This window comes from Astatotilapia calliptera, chromosome 7 (genome assembly GCF_964374335.1).
Source record: "Astatotilapia calliptera chromosome 7, fAstCal68.1, whole genome shotgun sequence".
NCBI lineage: Eukaryota > Metazoa > Chordata > Actinopteri > Cichliformes > Cichlidae > Astatotilapia > Astatotilapia calliptera.
The window spans coordinates 6,837,035-6,859,880 of record NC_137428.1 but is presented as its reverse complement, the minus strand read 5'-3'; the positions used below and the strand labels follow the sequence as shown (position 1 = coordinate 6,859,880).

At 41.0% G+C, this 22,846-nt stretch overlaps 1 protein-coding gene across 9 annotated transcripts in view; it reads left to right on the top strand.

Moving 5' to 3' along the window:
- The window catches only part of camk2b2 (calcium/calmodulin-dependent protein kinase (CaM kinase) II beta 2), a 67,082-nt gene extending 47,647 nt beyond the window's left edge, over positions 1–19,435 (top strand). For 4 of the 9 annotated variants that reach the window (XM_080303402.1, XM_026172810.2, XM_026172809.2 and 1 more), the window contains 7 exons: positions 1,838–1,906; positions 4,319–4,363; positions 4,973–5,021; positions 9,526–9,601; positions 13,832–13,926; positions 14,029–14,265; positions 14,429–19,435. In XM_080303402.1, the coding sequence (XP_080159528.1) occupies positions 1,838–1,906; positions 4,319–4,363; positions 4,973–5,021; positions 9,526–9,601; positions 13,832–13,926; positions 14,029–14,264 (570 nt within the window). In that variant the 3' untranslated portion in view covers position 14,265; positions 14,429–19,435. The remainder of the gene's footprint in view (positions 1–1,837; positions 1,907–4,318; positions 4,364–4,972; positions 5,022–9,525; positions 9,602–13,831; positions 13,927–14,028; positions 14,266–14,428) is intronic. The other 5 variants (XM_080303397.1, XM_080303396.1, XM_080303399.1 and 2 more) reach the window with 3 other exon arrangements.
- The last annotated feature ends 3,411 nt before the right edge of the window (positions 19,436–22,846 follow it).

Sequence of the window (22,846 nt, the reverse complement as noted above, 5' to 3'; positions counted from 1 at the left end):
TGTGCTGATTTGTAAACTCAAACTGAAAGCTCAGTTGGGATAAGTTGGATGTTTTAAGAGCTTTCTTAATGTATGTGTTCTTTTTCTTTCCCTTTTGGCTTAAAGGCAATGTTTTCTGCCCGGTGTTACAGGATACTGATTACTCCAAGCTTTTGTTGCAGAGGGTGGTACAAGTCAAAGAGTAGGTACTGGTCTATGTGTATAAGTTTCCAGCAAAGTTCAATGCTGAGGTTGAGACCCAGCCTGGAGACCAGTGGCAGAGATGAAGCAGTTGTGGAGACTGACTAGAAGGCTATGCTCCGGTAGTGTGGCTGGAAGCCAGCATCAGTGACCCTCAACAGGCTGGTGACAAAAGAAACAGAGACCTTCAAGGTGGTTTTACAAGGGGCTGGTAATGAAAGAGGCAGAGGCCTTCAGGAGGCTGGGAACAAAGGAGTCCCTCTGGAGGCATTAGAGCTTTAAATAAAAAGGCAGATTGGGAGAAAGGAGAGTTCCTTTATGAACCTTAAAGTAACCTCGAGTTGATCTCAAAGCTTTGGTCATGTGTTCTGCTTAAGTATTCTAGAGGTGGGGGTTCAATAATGTGAGCAGTTCTAAAAATGAGTCGCACACCTGAATTACAATAATGAAAAGACCTTGGTTTCCTAAAAACTTGATTATAAAGGTGCTTAATTTGTTTTAGTGTTGTAACCCTCTCTTGGGATACGAGGATATGCAATAGTTAATGTGAGAAAATATAATAGCATTCAAGAACACTCTTAATGCTTTTCTCATAAGTACATTACAAATTTGTTGAAAGATAACTATGTTGTGTTTAACAAAGTTCACCCTTTTTTCAGTGATAGAAATGTGAATATAAGCTTTTCAGATTTCCCCATTTTCCCCATCAGCTAGAAAAGCACCATGGATGTTGCAACCAACTAGGCTTTTTTTTTAAACAGCATAGTATGCAAAGCATTGACTCCACAAGTTGATAGCTGAGAGTATTTTTAGCATTTTTACGAAACGTTGCTGTTAGTATTTGGCAACAGTGGTAAAGTGGGTGAGATCAGCTTCAACCCCTGAGCACACTGAATTTCCATATGGACTTTTTTTCTTGTCCTTTTGCCTAACACAACATCAATTACAAGTAACAGTACCGTGGAAAAATATGAACAGAAAATATAGAATTCCAGTGATTCAAGCATGAAGTCTGTGAATAATTCCTGGTTTTGCATGTTTCTTCTGATGTAATTGAAATAGAAAAGTTATGCCTGTGAGTCTTTTTGCTGTACATTTAACATGTTACTAGTGGCTGGCTGTGTTTTCTGTGTTTGTTTTGTTTCATAAGTTTTGCATCTCTGTTACGTTTTGACCTCATTTTCTCTATTTGAATGTCAGGAAGACACATTAGAGATACTAATGCAGTGAGTCAAAATAGATGCTTGTTTTTCATGTTTGACAGATATTGTGGAGTTGATCAGCTGTTATTTATTTAATTTACCATTTGCCAGATTACATCCACAGCCAGTGGGCAGTAATGAAAAAGAAAAATGCTGTGATTGGTGTTTGGATTTTCCTGCATAGAGAAATGAGTCAGCATGAAAGATTGTTGAAAACTTTTTTACCTGATTAATAATGTAGCAAAAACAAAAACTGTGGAAACTGTTTTCGATCCATAGTTGAACGACTACACTCTTGATTCTAGATACTACTTTTGTCTTAGGAGAATTTTGCTGCCATCTGCTATTATTAACTGTATACTTTTACACAGTTACCACCCACTTCACTACCAGCAAAAGTCACATCTCAGAATGGTCACTGAGTACTAATATAATACTTTTTGTTTCCTGCACAGCCTCAAACAAACAGCACGAGAAACAGCATAGTCACCAGTCCCAAAGGCAACATCCCCTCTGCTGCACTGGTATGCAGCTCTATGTGTTTCTGTCTGTCCAAAACATTTCTAGCTGTGTGTGTGTGTGTGTGTGTGTGTGTGTGTGTGTGTGTGTGTGTGTGTGTGTGTGTGTGTGTGTGTGTGTGTGTGTGTGTGTGTGTGTGTGTGTGTGTGTGCGCGCGCGCGAGAGAGAGAGAGAGAGAGAGAGAGACAGTCAAAGAGAGACTGAGAAAGGGGGAGACGTGTATGGTTTTGGTAAAAAAAAAGAAAAAAGAAAAGCTCTATGGGTTGTTGCTATGATTTTGTGTGTTATTCTAAGTTTTCAATCACTTTTAAAGTAACAGCTCAATAATTTTGCTTTTTAACTCATTTCCCTTTCTTGCCAAGAGAGTACAGTTAGGTCCAATCCCAGTAACAAACCCCTTAAAATAAAACAAATACTGACACAGGTTGTACTTATTGGAATTATTCTTTGTGTTCATTCTTTGTAAAGGTGTCCATGCATGTGCTGCTGTAAAAACATGATTCTAGGAGGATCCAGATACAAGCATGCATAACCCAAAAGGCACAAAAAGAAACAGTGAGAGTCACTACCCACTGGGGTGCTCGCTTGAGAACTACTAATGGATCCATTTAGGGTTTTTATTTTCTTTTTTAACTGGCTGGTTAATGCATAATAAAATAACCTTGTTGCTGTGGTTGTAGCCACACATCAAGAAGCTTTGTATTGGGTTGTTTCTTGATTTGCAAACCTCTGGGATGGGTCTATACAAGTCAAAAACTTTTCCAGGCATAAATTTGGCAAATCATCCTTTCAAGATGATATGCTTCTATGTATTTGGACCATTTTCAGAGCATTTGCTGTTAAGCAGTCATCTATGGTTGATGAAAATATAGCCGGTGGCAAGTGAAGATTTTTGTTTTTATGCTTGCAGTCACAGCTCAAGAAGTTTCTGCATTCCATCAGTTCTACTTTAATGTCCCCAGGACAGTAGAACTGAGAGTCTCGCTGGGGAACCAATGCATGGTCCACATCTCTGTAATTGTTTAAAAATCTAAAAACACTAGGAGAATGCACCTGGTCTCACTTCCAATCAAAACCACTTTAAAAGGCTTACAGCCAGGAGGCTGTGAAACGTTGCACTTTTCAACCAAAAACTGAAGAAAACTGATTAAAATTTGCATCAATTTGAAACAAAAGTTGACATTTATGGTACCTATGTCAACTTGTTAAGGCTGTGTGTGCGAGCAGGCAGGGATGAGGACCCAAATGCAGGACTCGTGGAGACAAAATTGCAACTCGAAACCACAGATTTATTGCTGGCAAAGAACAAAAACCAAACCATGAAAGCACTAACTGGAACACACAGGCAAAATCTGAGGGTACAACGCAACAGGGAACAAAGGAAAACACAGGGCTTATATACACAGAGGCGTAATCAGGGAATGGGAAACAGGAGGGAGACACAGCTGGGAGAGATTAGGGCTAACGAGACAGAGGGAACTAAAACTAGATTCACTGCACATAAGGCATAGACCTTCAAAGTAAAACAGGAAACAAGAGAAACTAAAACACACTGGAACACGGGACTATCAAAATAAAAAAGGAAACATAGCCAGACGTACACTGTGACAACACGAGCAAGTGAGCTAGAAGGGACACTTGAGAGAGGGAGTGAGACATGAGGGGCTGAAGAAAAACATACATGGATACACATGACAGAGCAAGGGAAACATGTAAACAGGAAGGAGAGACGAGACACAAGGACACACAAACAGAGGAACACAGGACAAAGACACAAGGGGAACCCAATAGAAAAGAAACTAAACTGATCGTAAACAAACTCATTAATGTAATAAGAATGACCTCAGAACTAACCAGTAAACTTAAATTACAAAAATTACTTTTTGACAATAAATGCACCTAACAATAAGTTATAAACAGCTTTGGTAGATAAAATTCTTTGGGATGCATTGTTTTGGTCTTTCCATGATGAAGTTAACCTGACTTAGTCTTTTAAAATTTTCTACACCACTTACTGTATATGTGTGGCAGAATCACATACATGTAGTACACTACCATACATTGAAAGTTATTGTATACAAGATTAATAACTGCATTTATTTAAATTATAATGAAATGAATGGGATTAAAGTGATCACTTTGATGAGGGAGAGAATGCATGCGACAGAGAATTTAGTTATCATTCACAATTGTGGATTTATTGGGAATTTAAGGTCATCATTTACCATGAACTCTTTCCAATCTTTAACGTACTATTCAGAATTTTTACCATCTTTCCATGTGTTACTCACATCCTACGCTGTGCTTATCTTTCTCTTATGTCTCTCAACCTTTTTTTGCCATCATGAAACACCTTCACTTGTTTCCACAACTTCTTTCTGTTTTCTCCCCTCTCTTTCTCTCCATTCTTCCTCCAGGAACCTCAGACTACTGTTATCCATAATCCAGTAGATGGGATCAAGGTACATCCTCCTCCCTTTTGTCCACATATTATTTTCTTATACTGGTTTTCATTTGTCATTGTCGTCCCTACATTGTTTCTCTAGCCATGTGGGCTAAACTGTATTTTTCAGGGTTTTTGAAGTTTCTTTAATAAATGTGCGCATCTCTTTGTATATTTATGCATGTGGGAGACAGAGAGAGTGTGAGTTGCTTGAGTCCTGTGAGGTGTTTCTTTGTCTTATGGTCCCCTACTGTGTTTAGATCAGTGGAGCTCAATGGTTCTGCCACTGGCTTAGCAATCTTCATATGTCAACTAGAGTGCTACCAGAGTAACCACCATACCACCACTGTACAACCTATGTGTAACAATGGCTAAGAAATGTGTGTCTCTGTCCATTTATGCTAAGACAGCTCAGTCCATTGTGTCGGAGTGATGCAAAGTCAAATGCTTGGCTTTGTATACTTGGTATACGTGGTGTGGAGGTTTTGTAGATTTTAATGAAGAAATTTGAGCGTGTTGTGAATATGTGTGCATGCATTTATGGATGTGTAAAAAAACACATTTATTTTTATTAATTTTATTAATTATTTATGTGAATTTTTTGTAATCAGGTTTCTGTACTTTGCAGGAATCATCTGATAGCAGCAACACAACTATTGAGGATGAAGATGTGAAAGGTAGGCCTCATACATGCAAAGACTGACTTTATTAAAAATCTCATAACAATACAAGGCCCCCTTTTACTCTTAGACAGCGTCTTTGTGTAGCACATCACAAAATCTATGTAGTTATTGTATCAAATATTCATTTTATGTGGAAGATTTAAACATCTAAAATTATGGAATTTCCTCACTTATATCATTTCGACTGAAGAAGTGTAGTTCAATTACCTTGGAGAATAAATTAGCAATTAGAGTCACAGGAACCCATGATACAATAATATGTCAATAAGGGATTTTGATACATTAAAAGGCAATGTATCAATCACATAACTCATCACCCTGGTATTTGTGTTTCTATATATATATATTTGTCATTTGTCTTTTTTTTATTTGTGTTTTGTTGTGTAGTTGTAGCCTCTCATATTTATATTGTGAAACAAAAAACAAGGAGCACAAGAGTCCAGATCAAACCAAAAACAGGTCAACACAAAACAAGACTATTCATGAGTCCACAGTAAAGTCTGGGGGTCGACCCGAAGGTCGACAACACAAGAGCCAAAACAGTTCAGGGGGCCGACCGTGCACACGGCAACGGCGGCGGCGCAGGCAAAACCAATCAGGAGGCCGACCACTTGGAAGGTCCTCTAATGATCTAATGATCCTCTAATCGCCTGAGCCAAGGTGTGAAACTGGTTGTGGGTCCCAAAATCTCAGGAATTCGCATGATAAGGTGGGGCCAGGTTTCACAATGAACTCACCCGAAACTCTGGCTGATTGGGACCCACACCCAGTTTCACACCTTGGCTCAGGCGATTAGAGGATCATCAGGGGGTCCTTTTGTCCCTCTGTGGGGGGTTACTCCCACTAGGTTTATATCTGGGACTCTCCACCATTTGACCTTAGAACTGAAGAAGCTTCTCGAATGAGAGGTGAAACGTCTTCAAGCAACTTAAAGAAGTCCAGACGCTTTTCTTTGCAAGCTCCTTTGACAATAAATGAGGATCCAATCGCAGGCAGTAGTGGAGGAGTGAAGGTGGTTTATTGAACACAATGCGCCAGTGGAAAAACGGAAACTGTCACGGCGGAGTGCGCCGATGTGTGTGGAAACAGGACCCAAAAGCAGATGACGACGAGGAGTAGTAAGGTTTTAACAGAAAGGTGTGGCTTTATTAGATGACGGCAGAAGTAAACCAGGAAACCAAAGTAAACTGACAAGACACTAAGAAACAAAATACTAAAACGGTACTGAGACCAAAACCTAAACTATGACTGTGGTGGAAAATAACAAGCAAAGACCATGACTAAGACTAATAATACATAACAGACGAAAACCGTAACTAAGACTGAGGTCAAATAAACAGACGACCCGACAATGGCATGCAGAAAACAAAGGGCTTAAATACATACATGAGGTGATCAGGGGAAGTGGAGACACATGGGGGAACAGCTGACTGACATAAACCTAATGGCAGGACCAGGAGAGGAAAGCTAAATACAATGAACAAAGAACACATGACACTGTCAGAATAAAACAGGAAACACTAAAACTAGACATGACAACACAAACTTAACAAACCTAATGCGTGATGAATAATACAAGAACCCAAAACATAGAAAACCAGAGGAACAATAAACAATAACTGCCCAAACTAAAGACAGATAGGAAATGACACAAAACTAATCACATAACAAAATGAGACAAATACAAACATGAACTCAGAGCGCTGGGTCAGAGACCCAGCCTGTGACAGAAACAGAGATCACACTAAACTATACTGGAGACAACTAAACTACTGAATACAAACCGGAACTCAAACATGAAGCAAGGTGGACGACGGTACAAGATGGTGACGGCAGGGGACACACGGATGAAACATGGTGGAATACACAGACGGACCAGCAACTACAAAGACAGAAGACGCGACTAAAATGCACACAGAGAAACACAGGGAGATCACTTTGTGTGATCCACAGGGAGGTGGGGGACACAGCTGGGAGTAATCAACGAGACGAGACAAGAGGTAAAACTGAACACACTCACATGAGACGCAGACCTTCGCAATAAAACAGGAACAAGAAACCATCACACAAAGACGCAGACTCGACACTGAGAGACAGACAGAAAATGACACATGGAACTAAACTAAACCTGCAAAAACATGACAACTCAAAATACTGGGTCAAACTGACCCAGAACCGTGACAATAACAGACTACAAGAAACAGAAGAAAAGCACATGATCTGTCACCCCAGATGATACACAGAAGTCTATATCTAGATAGACGATTCTGAATTTAGTAAGTGGAAGAGAATGGATGGATGGTTGAATGGATGGATACAAATGACTCTGCAGGAAACAAGATTGCAAGGGACTTAATCTAGGCAGCTACTTGAACATACTAGCTAGGAAACTCCAAACAGACAGGAAACACAGCTAGAGGAAGATCACAACAAGTGACAGGAGGAAACTAAGGGCTTAAATACACATTAGGTAATGAGGGAGATGGAACACACCAGGAAACACAAGTGAACTAAACTGACTAACTAGACAGGGGGTGCAAAACCAAACGCAACACAAACAGGACAAAGGATCATGAAAATAAGACAAGAAACAAATAGAGACAGAGATCATAAGATAAACAGAGACATGGTTCCATGCATGAGTGGGGCCCAGAAAGGAATTGGCAGGAACACCAGAGGGGTAAAACACCAGTTCCTGGTAAATAGCAGTCAAATGCAAGAGGCTGCGAGACGAGACTGACTAACCTGTGCATTGCCTGGATTGACTACAAGAAAGCCTGTGACTCAGTGCCTCATATATGGATCCTGGAATGCTTATAACTGCACATAACTGAACAGGATCCTAATAGCCTTTGTCAGGAATTAAATGGGGATGTGGCAAACAACACTGGAAGCCAACTTCAAGCCAATAGCACAAGTTGCCATCAAGTGCAGGATTTACTTATGTTTAGGTTTTTGTGTATATATATATATATATATATATATATATATATGTATGTATATGTATGTATGTATGTATGTATATATATATACATATATATATATATATATGTGTATATATATGTATATGTGTATATATGTGTGTATATGTATATATATGTATATATATATATATATATATATATATATATATATATATATATATATATATATATATATATATATATGTGTGTGTATATATATATATATATATATGTGTGTATATATGTATATATACATATGTGTATATATATGTATATATATGTATATAAGTACACAAATATTATTATTGTTATGATTTAGAAGGTAAATAGCAGCAAGGTGCTTAATTCTGCACTTACTGCTTCTGCAATTGGCTTATTTTCTAATATATATATATATATATATATATGGGTGGCACGGTGGTTAGCACTGTTGCCGCACAGCAAGAAGGTCCTGAGTTCAATTCCACCATCAGGCCGGGGTCTTTCTGTGTGGAGTTTGCATGTTCTCCCCGTGTTTGCGTGGGTTCTCTCCGGGTACTCCGGCTTCCTCCCACGGTCCAAAGACATGCAGCTTGTGGGGATAGGTTAATTGGATAATCCAAATTGCCACTAGGTGTGAATGTGCGAGTGAATGTGAGTGTGAATGGTTGTCTGTCCCTATGTGTTAGCCCTGCGACAGACTGGCGACCTGTCCAGGGTGTACCCTGCCTCTCGCCCTATGACAGCTGGGATAGGCTCCAGCGCCCCCCGCGACCCTGAAAAGGATAAGCGGAAGCGAATGGATGGATGGCTATATATATATATATGTTATGTTTTGTTGTTCATCTGAGATATAAGTATATTTTTGAAAACAGCAGTAACATTTGCATGTTGCTAATTTTTCATGAGTATTGATATAGACAATAAACTGGGGTTTTGGGGTGCAGAGCTGAATTTTTGATAAACAGAGGCACAAAGCAAAATTAAAAACAGAGAGGTGGAGAGACTGAAAGAGGCGGAGAAAGAGAGAGAGAGAGAGAGAGAGAGAGAGGGAGGGAGGGAGGAAGAGGGACAATTAGAGCAAGCTAAGCCTTCCTCTCAGTGTAGGGAGGAAGCGAGGGGAAAGGGACACAGTAAATCTCATCTGAAGAGCTGGGACAAGAATAGCTTGATGAGCTCAAGCAGCCTCACATGCAAACAAGAGATATGATGGATGGTAGCGAGCAATTCATCGCCTTTACAGAGCAGTTGGAAGCATTTTAAAAAATGGGGGATATGTAGGGGAGGATCTAAGTAGTGAAGTAGTTTTTATGTTTAGCAGCATGAAGGAGTTTTCACTTGTAACCTCAGATGAGAAAGCGATGACTGATAACATTTACAATGAATAGCAAGCTCATAGGTAAGTGTGAACTGATTTGCATTCAATTTTTCAGTGTCATGAGCCGAGTTTTGCATCCGTACATTGGAACATTAGTACACTGTAGCTTCACAGTGAAGCCGAAATGTCACTTGGGATACAATCAGATTTTCTCACACTTTTTGTTTCTTCTCTGCAGCTCGCAAACAGGAAATCATAAAGATCACAGAGCAGCTTATTGAAGCTGTCAACAATGGAGACTTTGAGGCCTACGCGTAAGTCCAATGCACATCCTTCTGGTTCCATAAAAGATTTTTTAAACAGCTGCTGCAAGAGTACAATTTTAGCTCTTTAAGTGGACATTAAAGCTCTCCATCAACCACAGAGAACCATTAATCTGATTGACATAAAAACATGTTGTATTAAAAGATTAAAGAGTAATTGTAGTCATTGTTTTATCCTCTCTTCCCCTCTCTACCTGCCGTATAATTAAGAGTAATGCTTCTGACGTAGAGTGGGGAGGGGTGGTTAAAGTGTACCTAGAGTGATGGAAACCCATTTCCACAAAGAAAGGTGACACAGATTAAAATGTATGCATGAGTTTAAAAAAGCAATTATATTATAAGCAAAAACAATACAACAGTTACTCACAGAGCTCAAAAATAAGTCTGAGTTACTTTGAGTAAGATTTGTAATTCTAAATTGGAAGTGGAACTACAAAGACATAGTAATTGTATGTCATACTGAGTCACATTCAAAAGATAGTAATATAAAATTTCAAAAAATTACAACCATGATCAGTTTAGGTAAGTTTATGTAACACAGGGAAGTCAAAAGTGCAATTTGAACTACTGCCTCAAAAATATACATTTGCAAGTCAGAAATCGAGACTAAAAGTCTGGGTTAAATTTAGGATGTCAAAACATGCTGTATTTTACAAGACTCTAAGTTAAACTTACCATCTTTAGTAGAATAAGCTACTTTTGCCTGTTCCCTTATTCACAAGGAGTCACATCAGCAGGAAGTTTGTTTTGGCAGATTTTTTACATTGGCTGCCTATCCTGATGCAACCCTAGAAGGATTTGTGTCTCCCGCAGGACTGAACCAAGAAACTTTTGCTTGTTAGGTGACTGTTTAAACCACTAAACTGTGGAGTATGAACTACTAAATTCACAATCTTTAGTAATTAGTTCAAAATTGAAAGTGAGATTGTTTTTTTGTTTTTTAATTTAAAATTTAAACTGAATTAAATATTTGACTTGCTCAGTCACAGTTATAAGATTCAGCTGAAGTCATGATACACAATGAGAAAAATTAAATACTAAATTAAATTTACACAACATCCATCCATCTTCTTCTGCTTTATCCGGAGCCGGGTCGCTGGGGCAGCAACCTAAGCAGAGTAGCCCAGACCTCCCTCTCTCCCCAGCCACCTCCTCTAGCTTATCCGGGGGAACACCAAGGCTTTCCCAGGCCAGCAGAGAGATATAATCTCTCCAGCGTGTCCTGGGGGTGCCCCGGGGCCTCCTCCCAGTGGGACATGTCCGGAACACCTCACCCAGGAGGACGATCTGATATCCTCGTGTTGGCGTTGTTCCCTCGTCATCATAAATAATGTTGTTCCAGGTTCAACATTGCAAGTGACCAATCATCTTCTCCTGACGTCATCCGCGACCTCAAAAAAAACGCCTTCAAAAATCGGGAAACCGCCTCTGTAAGGACAATATGTATAATGCTTACTGTTTATTAAAGAAAAGTATCCTGAAATTCAAAGAATTCAAGTTCCTGGATTGGCGGACAGAAGTGGTTTCTCTTTTCGCAAATGAAGTAGATTTTTTTATGGCTGTATTTTTCAAAGGCACAAAAGGGGGACGTCACAACAATGTGATTGGTCACTTGCAATGTTGAACCTGGAACAACATTTATTATGATGATGTGAGAACAACACGGACACGAGGATATCAGATCATCCCACCCAGGAGGCATCCTTGTCAGATGTCAGAACCACCTCAGCTGGCTCCTTTTGATGTGGAGGAGCAGCGGCTCTACTCTGAGCCCCTCTTGGATGGCTGAACTTCTCACCCTATCTCTAAGGGAGATAGGCGCAGAAATGAGCTTCGGAGGAAGCTCATTTCCGCCGCTTGTATCCGCAATCTCATTCTTTCGGTCACTACCCACATCTCGTGGCCATAGGTGAGGATAGGGACGTAGATTGACCGGTAAATTGAGAGCTTCACTTTTACACTCAGCTCTCTCTTCACCATGACGGACCGGTGCAGCGTCCGCATCACTGCGGCCGCAGTACCAATCCATCTGTCGATCTCCGGCTCCCTTCTCCCATCACTTGTGAACAAGACCCCGAGATACTTGAACTCCTCCACTTGGGGCAGGAACTCATCCCCGACCCTGAGTGGGCACTCCACCCTTTTCCAGCTGAGAACCATGGCCTCAGGGACACAGTCGACACAGTCGAATGCCTTCTCCAAGTCCACAAAACGCATGTAGACTGGTTGGGCAAACTCCCATGCGCCCTCAAGTATCCTTGAGAGGATAAAGAGCTGGTCCAGTGTTCCGCGACCAGGACGAAAACCGCATTGTTCCTCCTGTATCTGAGGTTCACTAGCGGACAAATTCTCCTTTCCAGCACCCTGGCATAGACTTCTATTTCAGTCAGTTTACACAACATATTGTCTACAAATAAATCTTTTTCTTAGGATTGCATAGACAATCCTAAGAAAAAGATTTACTTGGAATCTACAATACTTTGGTATATAGAAGGTTATAGAAGAACTAAACTCAGAATCACAGCTTTATTTGCTTGTAAACAGGTGATGAAAAAAAGCCAAAATGGTAACAAGGCAGGGCTAGAACTGACTGACAAATAAAATGACAGACAAGAGGGAAATGCCAGAAAACATCTTGATGATCTCCAAGACTTTTGGTTAATTCCTCCATGGACTGATAATACAAAAGTATAACTTTTTGAAAGGTGTATGTCTCATTACATCTAGCATTTCAGAATAGGAACATCATATCAACAGTAAAATATAGTGGTGAAAGTGTGATGTCTGGGGCTGTTTTTCTGCCTCGGGACCTGTAAGACTTGCTATGGTAAATGGAACTGTGAATTCTGCTGTCTACCAAAATATCCTTATCAGAATGTCCATTCATCTGTTCATGACCTCGAGCCGAAGCACACCTAGGTTCTGGAGCAGGACAATGATCCAAAATGCACCAGCAAATCCACCTCTAAATGGTTTCGGAAAAACAAAATGAACTCTTTGGAGTGGCCCAGTCAAAGTTCTGACCTGAATCTGATTGAGATGCTGTGGAATGACCTTTAAAAGGTGGTTCATGTTCAAAAACCCTCCAATGTGGCTGAATGACAACAATTCCACCAAGATATGCGGGCCAAAATTGCTCCACAGTGCTGTAAAGGACTCATTGGCAATCATAACAAATGCTTGATTGCAGTTGTTGCTGCTGAGGGTGGCCCACCCAGTTATTAGGTTTAGCGGGAAGTCACTTTTTCACACAGGGCCATGTAGGTTTGGGGTTTTTTTGCCTTCATAATATACAACGTCATTTAGAAACTGCATTTTGTGGTTACTTGTGTTATCTTTGTCTAAATAATTAAATTAGTTTGATGATCTGAAACATTTAAGTCTGACAAACATACAAAAATAGGAAATAAGGAAGGGGCAAACACTTTTTTACACCATTTTATATACTAAGGAGGAGACACAGTTGAACAGAATCCACCTGACAGAGCAGCTGCAAAACTGAGCATCACACACACATGATAAAGGGAACTAAGATTAAAAAAAAACTTGCTCGCTGCAGTGAAAAAAAAAAAAGATTCTCCAGCGTCCATATGATAGTGCCAAGAAATTAAACTGTAAGTGATGTATATTGTTATTAGTGAAATATAATGTAGGATAAAATGAAATGAGATAAGAAATACTGGAAAGGGTTTAAATTAAGAGGTTAAAGGTTTTCCATTTAGTATTTTGTGACAATGATTGTTGTTTTTATCGCTATATTTATTATTATTATTATTATTATTATTATTGTTATTCGAAGTGTGACTCTAACATTTGATTCCATTTCATGAGGGAGGAGCATGATAGAGCAAAATTATAAGCTCTATAATATCTTTACTAATTGTGTATACATTGTTTAATATTGTTACAGTTTGGAAGGTGCATCATAAATGCATAAATGAAAAGAAACTACTGTATTAACAAACCTGGGTGCAGTTGTGAGATGGTCTGTAATGGTTGTTACTTTGTAAGCAAGAATTTTGACATGCTAAGTCAGAACTATGAAACAGTAACTGTAACTGCTTAAACAGACGTGGGCAGAATTTTAGGTTTCCTTGTCAGTGTTATAATTTTTTTTTAAATGTTTTAACTATGAGATATATAGCATTGCTAAAATATTGTTACAGAACTGTTTAAATTATTCCGTGCGTCATTTGTGTAAAAATATATCTTGACTAACAGGAAGATCTGCGACCCTGGTCTGACCTCATTTGAACCTGAGGGGCTGGGAAATCTGGTGGAGGGAATGGACTTCCACAGATTTTACTTTGACAATCGTAAGACTAGTTCAATCTACTACTGATGTTTTGAAAATGTAAAATATATGATACATCTATATTTAATATTCATCGCTAAGTGGACTATTTGTCTCCCATCAGTCCTCTCAAAGAACAGCAAACCTATCCACACCACCATCCTTAACCCCCATGTGCATATAATTGGGGACGATGCTGCCTGCATCGCCTACATCCGCCTGACGCAGTTCGTGGATGGCCAGGGCCGTCCTCGCTCAAGCCAATCTGAAGAGACCAGGGTATGGCACCGCAGGGACAGCCGGTGGCAAAATGTCCACTTCCACTGCTCAGGAGCTCCTTCTGCCCCGCTGCAGGGATGAGGTAGGACAACAATAGCATTCACGCAGACGATGAACATTTATAAAAATGTGTTTTCACTCAATCATTCGGGGTTATTAAATATAGCTTCATGGGAACAAATGTATATCTGCAGCACAAAAAATAAATATGCAAAATCTGAATGGGTGTAAATACTTTTTTCCAGGCATTTTGAGGAGGCAGAGCAGAAAAGTAACGAGCAGATAATCACAGAGAAAGAAGCAGCACTGAGAGAGAGGTGCAGGTGGATGTGTGGTGGGGTTGAAGGAATCTGATTTGGGGATTGTGGTCATGCTCCTGCACTCTGCACACCCACTTCTTTCTCTCTCTCCCTGTACAACTTCGACAACAGCAGACAGTAATAGCAGTGCTCCCATCTTCTGACAGCAGAGGACACATCAGCTACAACATTAAACTCTTGTAACTCTTCGGCCTGCCTACAGCAAACAAAAAAGCTATTGTTCCTTCCTATTGTTACTTCTAGTATAATTATGGCCACCGTCTGTCTCTGTGTTCTTTCAACTGTACAGTCTATTTATTATCCATTTTAATCCTTTCTTCTTTTTTATGACAATGCATGATTCCTTCCTGTGTTGTCATTAGCAGTGGCTGTTCTGCACGACTAAGGCTGCCTGTGTGAAATGAACAATCAGTATCACGTGTCTCACACAAAGAGTCTGGTGGGTGTATTTTATTATGAATTTCATTGTGTTGTGCAACAGCACAGCACAACACAATTAATTAATTAATTAATTAATTTAATTTATTTATTGGGTGTTTAACTCCCCACCACCCCATTCCTCATCCCTAACGACCCCCAACCACTCTGTGAGACAGTGAAAACCATGCAGCATGCTAAGATGTTACTGTTGTTCTTAACTGATATTTATGTACTGAACATTGCAAGTTAACTACTGAAACTATGGTTGAAATGTTGAAATATCCCAATGTTTATGTAAATTTCCAGTTTTATCGTGGTGACTTAACTACAGTTACGCTGTTGATGGTATTTAATTGCATGATATTCCACATTAATGCATTTGGTAAATGGGGTGTTGTCGTGCATTTTCTGTTGGGTTTTTTTTGTTTGTTTGTTTGTTTTATTTGTTTTTTTGCACTGCTGGTGAGCTATAATCTGCGGCCTCTACTTTCTGGATTTCTAAGTGCATAAACTGTTTTTGTTGACATGACAGTGTAGTATATGAGGATTCTGGTGACCATGACAGAATATGCCCTTCCTCAGTAATATTTGGGCCCAGGTTCTTTACTGTTTCAAAGGCAACAACCAAAACCTTAAATGATCATTTTTGATTTAACTTATTGGAACCTGACTAATGTAAAAGGTGACAACTTAAACTCAACACAAGGGTGTGTGGTTATTACTTTTGATTGCAATAATTAAATTAGACTTTGGATTTAAAAGAAAGCCAAGGTCAAAGTTCCCAAAGTGAAATCAAAGTTTGTTTTAATTATGTGGTCATTTAAAACCATATTTTAATTGTCAGTTTTTGCTTTGGGTGGCTGTGGCTCAGGAATTAGTGCAGGTCATCTACTAACCGGAAGGTTAATAGACAACCTATTAGAACACAACCTCATCCAGTTCAATGTCTGGCTCCTCTACTTCCACGTGGCAAGATACTAAATCTTAAAATGCATCCATCTGAATTTTTGGTTAAATGTGTTTAGGCATAGAAAAAGACATGGGTGTGTATATGAATGAGAGTTGTGGTAAGAAAGTGCTGAAATAGAATAGAAAAGTGCTATAAAAGTAGCAGTCTGTTTTAACATTTTTCTGTCCCTGTACAAAAAACATGTATCTCTAAAACCTTTCTCATCTTATAAAATGCATTTCTTTGATTATTAGGTTAGTCAGTGAGTATAGGAGGATTGTATCAAGGTACAGGGGAATTCTTAAAGGATTGCATTTTGTCACATTTTCACAAAAGTGTACAGATACAACCCAACAAAGCTAATATTTACTTGTCCTTCCGCATGATTAGCATTTAAATATGGTAACATTATGCTCTTGTGCCATAATTTGTGACTTAGCTGAAAGCTATTTAAGAGAAAAAGGAAAGCTGAAAAAGAATTTTCTGCTGCTCCTTACACATCGTGTGTGGGACCTTTCACTTGGGAGGCAAATGTGTAAACCACTAAAGTTATGGAGCCTTAAACAGCTGCCTGCCAAGCAGATTGGAGCAGGATACACAGACAGCTATTGATGAAAACACTAGAACATTTAACACATAAAGTGACAGATATTTAAAAAAAAAAAAAGACTAAAAGAGAGTAAAAGTGAAATTGAAAATTATATAATAAATCTTCCAGAGTTGCATTTGTACGTTTTGGAATAAGAACATAGAGTCACTCATTTTTTATGTATAAACTTTAGTTTTTCTCTAGTCTGGAGACATGAACAGGAACGACTTACTGTATTTCAGAATTCATAAAAGGGTCCTCCTTTTCCATAAAGCCCTAATTTTCACTTTGTCCTTACTCTTGTAGAGCTGTGGCTGACCTAAAACAAGAAGGTTTTAACATGTGGAAATATGGAAAAGTCACTTGACATATTTGTAAAAGACAACGGTGTCTTGCGCACACACATACATTATTACTTCTATTTCAAGCACTAAGCAGAGTTTCTTTTATATATATTTACAAATATTTGTGTGTAATGTCTAAATCACAAAAATTTACACAGTTTTTCCAGGACATTGATTCAACACACAGGCAGGAATGAAATTTGAAATAGACTGGTTTGGAAATAGTGGTTTTTTTGCACTACTTAAGCACTCAAAGCGCTTTACACAGCTTGCCTCATTTACCCAAGGACTTTTTTTGATGCCAAAGTGCCTTTTTATTGAACATTTATACTCCAATGAACGCATTGGAGGGCAGCTTAGGATACCTGCTTGAGGATACTTTGGCATGGACCTTCTCATTAGTAGATGACCTGGTCTACTTCCTGAGCAACAGCCACCCCTCAATGTTTGTGAGTAAAACCAAAATATTAGGTAGAATATCAAATCCTTTATTTTTACAATATCTCCCAGAAATATCTGGGAAAATACAACAAATATCTAGTGTTGTTTGCTGTATTTTCCCTTAACGATCTAACTTTCTGTCCTTGAGGGGGCATTAACTTCTTGAAGCTTGACATTTAGACTGACTACAGGATTAAAGTACATACATGATTATTGAATGTGAGAAGAAAAATGCTGAAGATTTAAAACAGGCTTATACAGACTGTCAAATAAAGCATTGAGCTGGTCTATTTTAGGACATATTCACAATATTGTCAAATTACTTTAGCTCACTCAACAAATAGTATAGAACATTCCTAGTTTGATCCTTCAAATATCACATACACAGTAAAGCTTAAACGACTGGTTGAATCATCGCAGGACGATGACTGGAAAGATCAAATCATGGAAGTGGTTTTCTTTTTTTTCTTTTTTCTTTTTTTTGCCTGTCCCGTTTGGCTCTTTTGCCATCAGAATTGTTGTCTAAAGGCAAAGAAAGATGCCCAACGGATTTACTTTACCAAATTGACGATCCCAGCCTTGCCATAATGGTTCACCTTTTATTGTTTATTTTATTTTCACTTACTGAACATGGGACAGACTTGACTGGGGGAAAGAAGGGGAGAAAGAAAGAGGGAAAGAGAAACAGCTGAGAAGAGGGACGGGGGAGAAGGGCAAAAACCAAAAACCAACAGAATGAGCAGAAAAAGAAAAAAAAGAAGAAAAAAAGAAAAAAGAATGCATATATCAATCACCTGGGTCACCTGCTGAGAAAGAAAAAAGAAAACAAGCAGAAGAGAACAAGAGTAATAGAATAAACAACATCACAATGATATATGGGAATATGACAGTAAATACTAAATATTAAACATTATTGTGCAGCACATAAGATCAACAGAACACAGTGTGCTTTGAGGTAGGAGCCAAAAAGGGTGTAGTTTGTGGGTGTGATCACCCGTGTGTACACCTGTGAGCATGGACGCGCTTGTTTTTTGTTTTTTAAAAGGTTCCTTCATGTAATGATCTGCTAGAGGGTGTGGGGGGGCCACAGCCCCGTCCTCCAGGGCATGAAGCAGGTATGGAGGAGATCAAAACTCCAGACATCCAGAGGCCCCCAGAACACAAGAGACCAAGGAAGACCAACAGAGGGGCAGCCGCGCCACTGGAAGTGGTTTTCAAAGAAAACTATAAAAATTTGCTGGTTCCAGCTTGTCACCTAATGGAGAAAGGAAACCAATTATCATGAAATATTAAAATATACATATATGATTTTATAAAGTAAACTAAAGAAAAATGTATTAGAAAGATAACTTTGTGCTTCTCACAACACTAAGAAATCAAACCTTAGGTACTAAGTGGTGTTGTAAAATACACCATCTACTAGGGTAAATGTATGGGCATACCAGCAATTCACAAGGTAAACTTCTCACCATCCATGCTATTCATGATGTAAAATAAAGAAATATTGCTTTCAAATACTTGTTGCATTGAATCATAAAAGTTAGAAGAAGATTTAAAAACAAAAACACATTAAGCACCTAAATTTGGAGAGACGCATGGTGAACTTGCCAAGCCAAGGCTGCGATTTAGTGTTTCACATTTTGCACGAGTAGTGTCTTCAACACATTATTAACAGTCATTCAAAACAGTCTTTTATTAATTACTAATTATTTACGTTATAAAATGAAATGGGGAATTATGCATCATCAGACAGTCTTCAGGTTGTTTTTGTTTTTTTGTTTTTTAAACCATTAGTATCAGTGAAACTCCAGAGCTATGGCTTTAGGATAAAGCCATGAATTTCCCTTCCTGGTCAAACCAAATGTCAATGCTATCAGTACTTTAATTGGATTGGTTACTTAGAATTAGTGTCCCTCTTTGAAAGCTGTACCTTCTTACTTAATAGCTAGGTTTGGGCCTGGGTGTTAATCTTCAGCTATAAAGAAAAATTTAAATGTATTGATAGATCCTTATCATTTCTTCTTCTGTGTTCATGTGAGCAAGTATGATATGAATGATGATGATGGTGATGACTGTATGTGAAACAAAGCTTTTATCATGTACTTTTTGTATTTATTATATAATGATGATCAATATTAAAGTGTGATCAGATGTAATCAGTGTGTAAACTAATAAAATTGTCCACTCTACTATTCCGTCTTATCTCAACTCACAACATTAGAAAGAACCCCGTGTTGTTTCAGTTTTCCTTGTGTTTTTAGTGCTTTAAAATGTTACATGAATAAATGTCAGTATTTCCTCTAAACAGAATATTAGAATATTCCAGCAAGTATTTTTAGAAGGCAAAGTTTGAAGGGTCAGTAAAAACATCTCAACCACCACAGTGATTAAAGGAAAGTTCGAAAAGTAGATTTACTCATGAATGTTTTAAAGGTGTAAAGTTACTTCTCTTTTGTTGCATTTCAGGGTAAATGTCTCACTTATATATTATATATTTATAAATTTATTAATTTTGCAGACAAGGATAGAAAATGTAATCTGTTGTTAAACATTAAACATCATTTTATTTTGCTGGAATTCTTACTCTACCCATTCTCTTCCACTTATCCAATTTAGGGTCACAGTGGGGCGAAACCTATCACAGTTGCCATAGGGCAAGAGGCTAGGTACACCCCTAGTCTGACACAGGGCCACAGAGAGACAGACAACAATTCACAACTATGGGCAATTTGGAAATTAACCTAACCTCACTAAAAGCATGTGGTTGGACTATTGAAGACAGCCGGAGAACCCAGAGAGAACCTATGCAAACCCACGGCCAGACAGTGGATTCTAATCGAAGACCTTGCTGTGAGTGTCAGTGCTAGCTACTGTTTCAACATGCCATGGATTTCATATGAGTGTATATTAATGTAAGGTTTTTCAGCTTACAGAGTTAATGTCACGGTCCGGGGCAGCGGCCATGTGGAGAGTGGAAGGAGGACTCAAAACGCAGCACTTATTCAGGTGTGAGGGTGATTTATTGATAATATCAAATATAAAGTGGGGATGGTAAAACAGAACTAAGGATGAACTAACTGGGAGAAACTACACAAAGAAATAGCAAACCTGAGCATGAAGGGAGAGCACGCAGGGGATTACACCAGGTATGAACACAGACGACGCGACCAGGAGCAGAGGAAATCACACACTATAAGTACACGAAGAGACACTGGGAAATCACACACAGGTGGGGGAAACAGCTGGACCTGATTAACCTGACGAGACAGGGGAACACTAACACCAGGGACCAACAGAGGGAGCACAAACCCAGAACCCAGTGTCTAAAATCCCAAACACAAACCATCCCAAAACAGCCATGAATAATAATGAAAGTAATAACAATAGGGGACACAAACACAAAGTCACTCAGTCATGGCCGCAGGACCATGACAGTATCCCCCCCCTCAAGGGCCGGCCCCTGACAGCCACAAAAACACACCACCAGACCCGGGCGGGTGGCAGGGGGCCCAGGACGGAGGGACCGGGCCATGACCAAAACGAAGGCCCCAGAGTCCCAAACAAACGTTCACAAAACTCACAGGGGAGCAGAGTCCGAAGCACAGTTCAGGCGGCCGGCCACGAAGAAGGCCGTAGAGGGGCACAAAAGGTTCAGGAGGCCGGCCATGCGGAAGGCAACGGCGGCCACTCAGGCGAAGAGGGTCCGGGGGCCGGCCGTGCGGAAGGCAACGGCGGCCGCTCAGGCGAAGAGGGTCTGGGGGCCGGCCGTGCGGAAGGCAACGGCGGCCGCTCAGGCAATGGCGGTCCGGGGGGCGGCCGTGCGGAAGGCAACGGCGGCCAGTCAGGCAACGGCGCCCGGCCAGTAGCCCGGCCAGCGGTCCAGAAAACGGCCGTTTAGCTCCAGACCCAAACGAGGCTGGGCCAGGCGAGGCTGAGGGCATGGAAGCCGGGACCGCAGCAGGTGGAGATGATGATGCAGACACGAAGGCCGGACCAGACGAGGATGCAGACACGAAGGCCGGACCAGGCGAGGATGCAGACACGAAGGCCGGACCAGGCGAGGCTGATGAGAATGCAGACACGAAGGCGGACCAGGCGATGCTGAAGCAGTAGCCGAAGCCGGACCAGGCGATGCTGAAGCAGTAGCCGAAGCCGGGCCAGGCGTGGATGAAACCGGGCCAGGCGTGGATGAAACCGGGCCAGGCGTGGATGAAACCGGGCCAGGCGATGAAGAAGCTGTAGCTGAAGCCGGGCCGGGCGAGGACGAAGCTGTAGCTGAAGCTGGGCCGGGCGAAGCTGACGCTGTAGCTGAAGCTGGGCCAGGTGAGGATGAAGCTGGACCAGAATCAGGCGAGGATGAAGCCGAGGATGAAGCCGGGCCAGGCGTGGATGAAACCGGGCCAGGGGAGGATGAAGCCGGGCCAGGCGAGGATGAAGCCGGGCCAGGCGAGGCTGCGTCCTCAGGCTGAGGCGTGGTAGTAGCAGGTGGTAGTGCTGCAGGTGGTGATACTGCAGGAGGCGGCGCTGCAGCCACAGGTGGAGAAGCAGCCACAGGTGGAGAAGCAGCCACAGGTGGAGAAGCAGCCACAGGAGGCCGGACGGGCTCCTCGAGCCCCCCAGCCGACGTGGCAGTCAGTGTGGCATGAGGCTGGACGGGCTCCTCGGGCCCCCCAGCTAGCGAAGCAGGAGGCTGGACGGGCTCCTCGGGCCCCCCAGCGAAAACAGCCGCAGAACCAGTAGGCACGTGGGCCTCTGGCACATATGAAACAAAACCAGTAGGCACGTGGGCCTCTGGCACATATGAAACAAAACCAGTAGGCACGTGGGCCTCTGGCACGTATGAAACAAAACCAGTAGGCACGTGGGCCTCCGGCACACATAAGGAGGGCTGCAGCTGCGCAGAGCACTGACCCTGCTCAGGCAGTGACAGCCCGGTGCAGTTCACAGCTGGCATCTTGGCCTCCAGGGGTCCAGAGTAAGCTGAGGGCAGTAACCCAGCCTCTGGGGAAGCCCCGGAGTGAGCAATAGTCTTTAATGTAGCCAGCTTTTGAGGAACAGGTCCGTAGTGAAACAGTTTGTCTCCCTGCTCAGAAACAGCGGTGGAAAAACAGTGCGAAAATTGTGGCTCAGCCATTACCGGAACTGTGGGCTGTAGCGATGCTAGCGGTGGTGGTGGCTGAGTGGCTAACCGGAGCGGCGGCAGAACGGGTAATTGAGCCCTTAGGGAGGCTAACGGTTGAGCCACAGACCTGAGAGCTTGTGGCCGGACACAGAACTGAGCCGGAGAATGGTGATAAAGTCCTGGCTCAGAAGGAGCAGCAGAGAAACAGTCTCTCGGTTTTACAGAGGGTTTGTAGACGCCCACTTGCGAAGGATCCGTTACCACGAAGGTAGGTAAGCTATCTACACTGTCTCTCATCCCGCTCTGAATAGCCCCAGAAAACAGAGTCCCGGAATCTGGGGAAGCCAGAACATGTCGCTCGCTCACCGCCTCAGGGTGATTTATTGATAATATCAAATATAAAGTGGGGATGGTAAAACAGAACTAAGGATGAACTAACTGGGAGAAACTACACAAAGAAATAGCAAACCTGAGCATG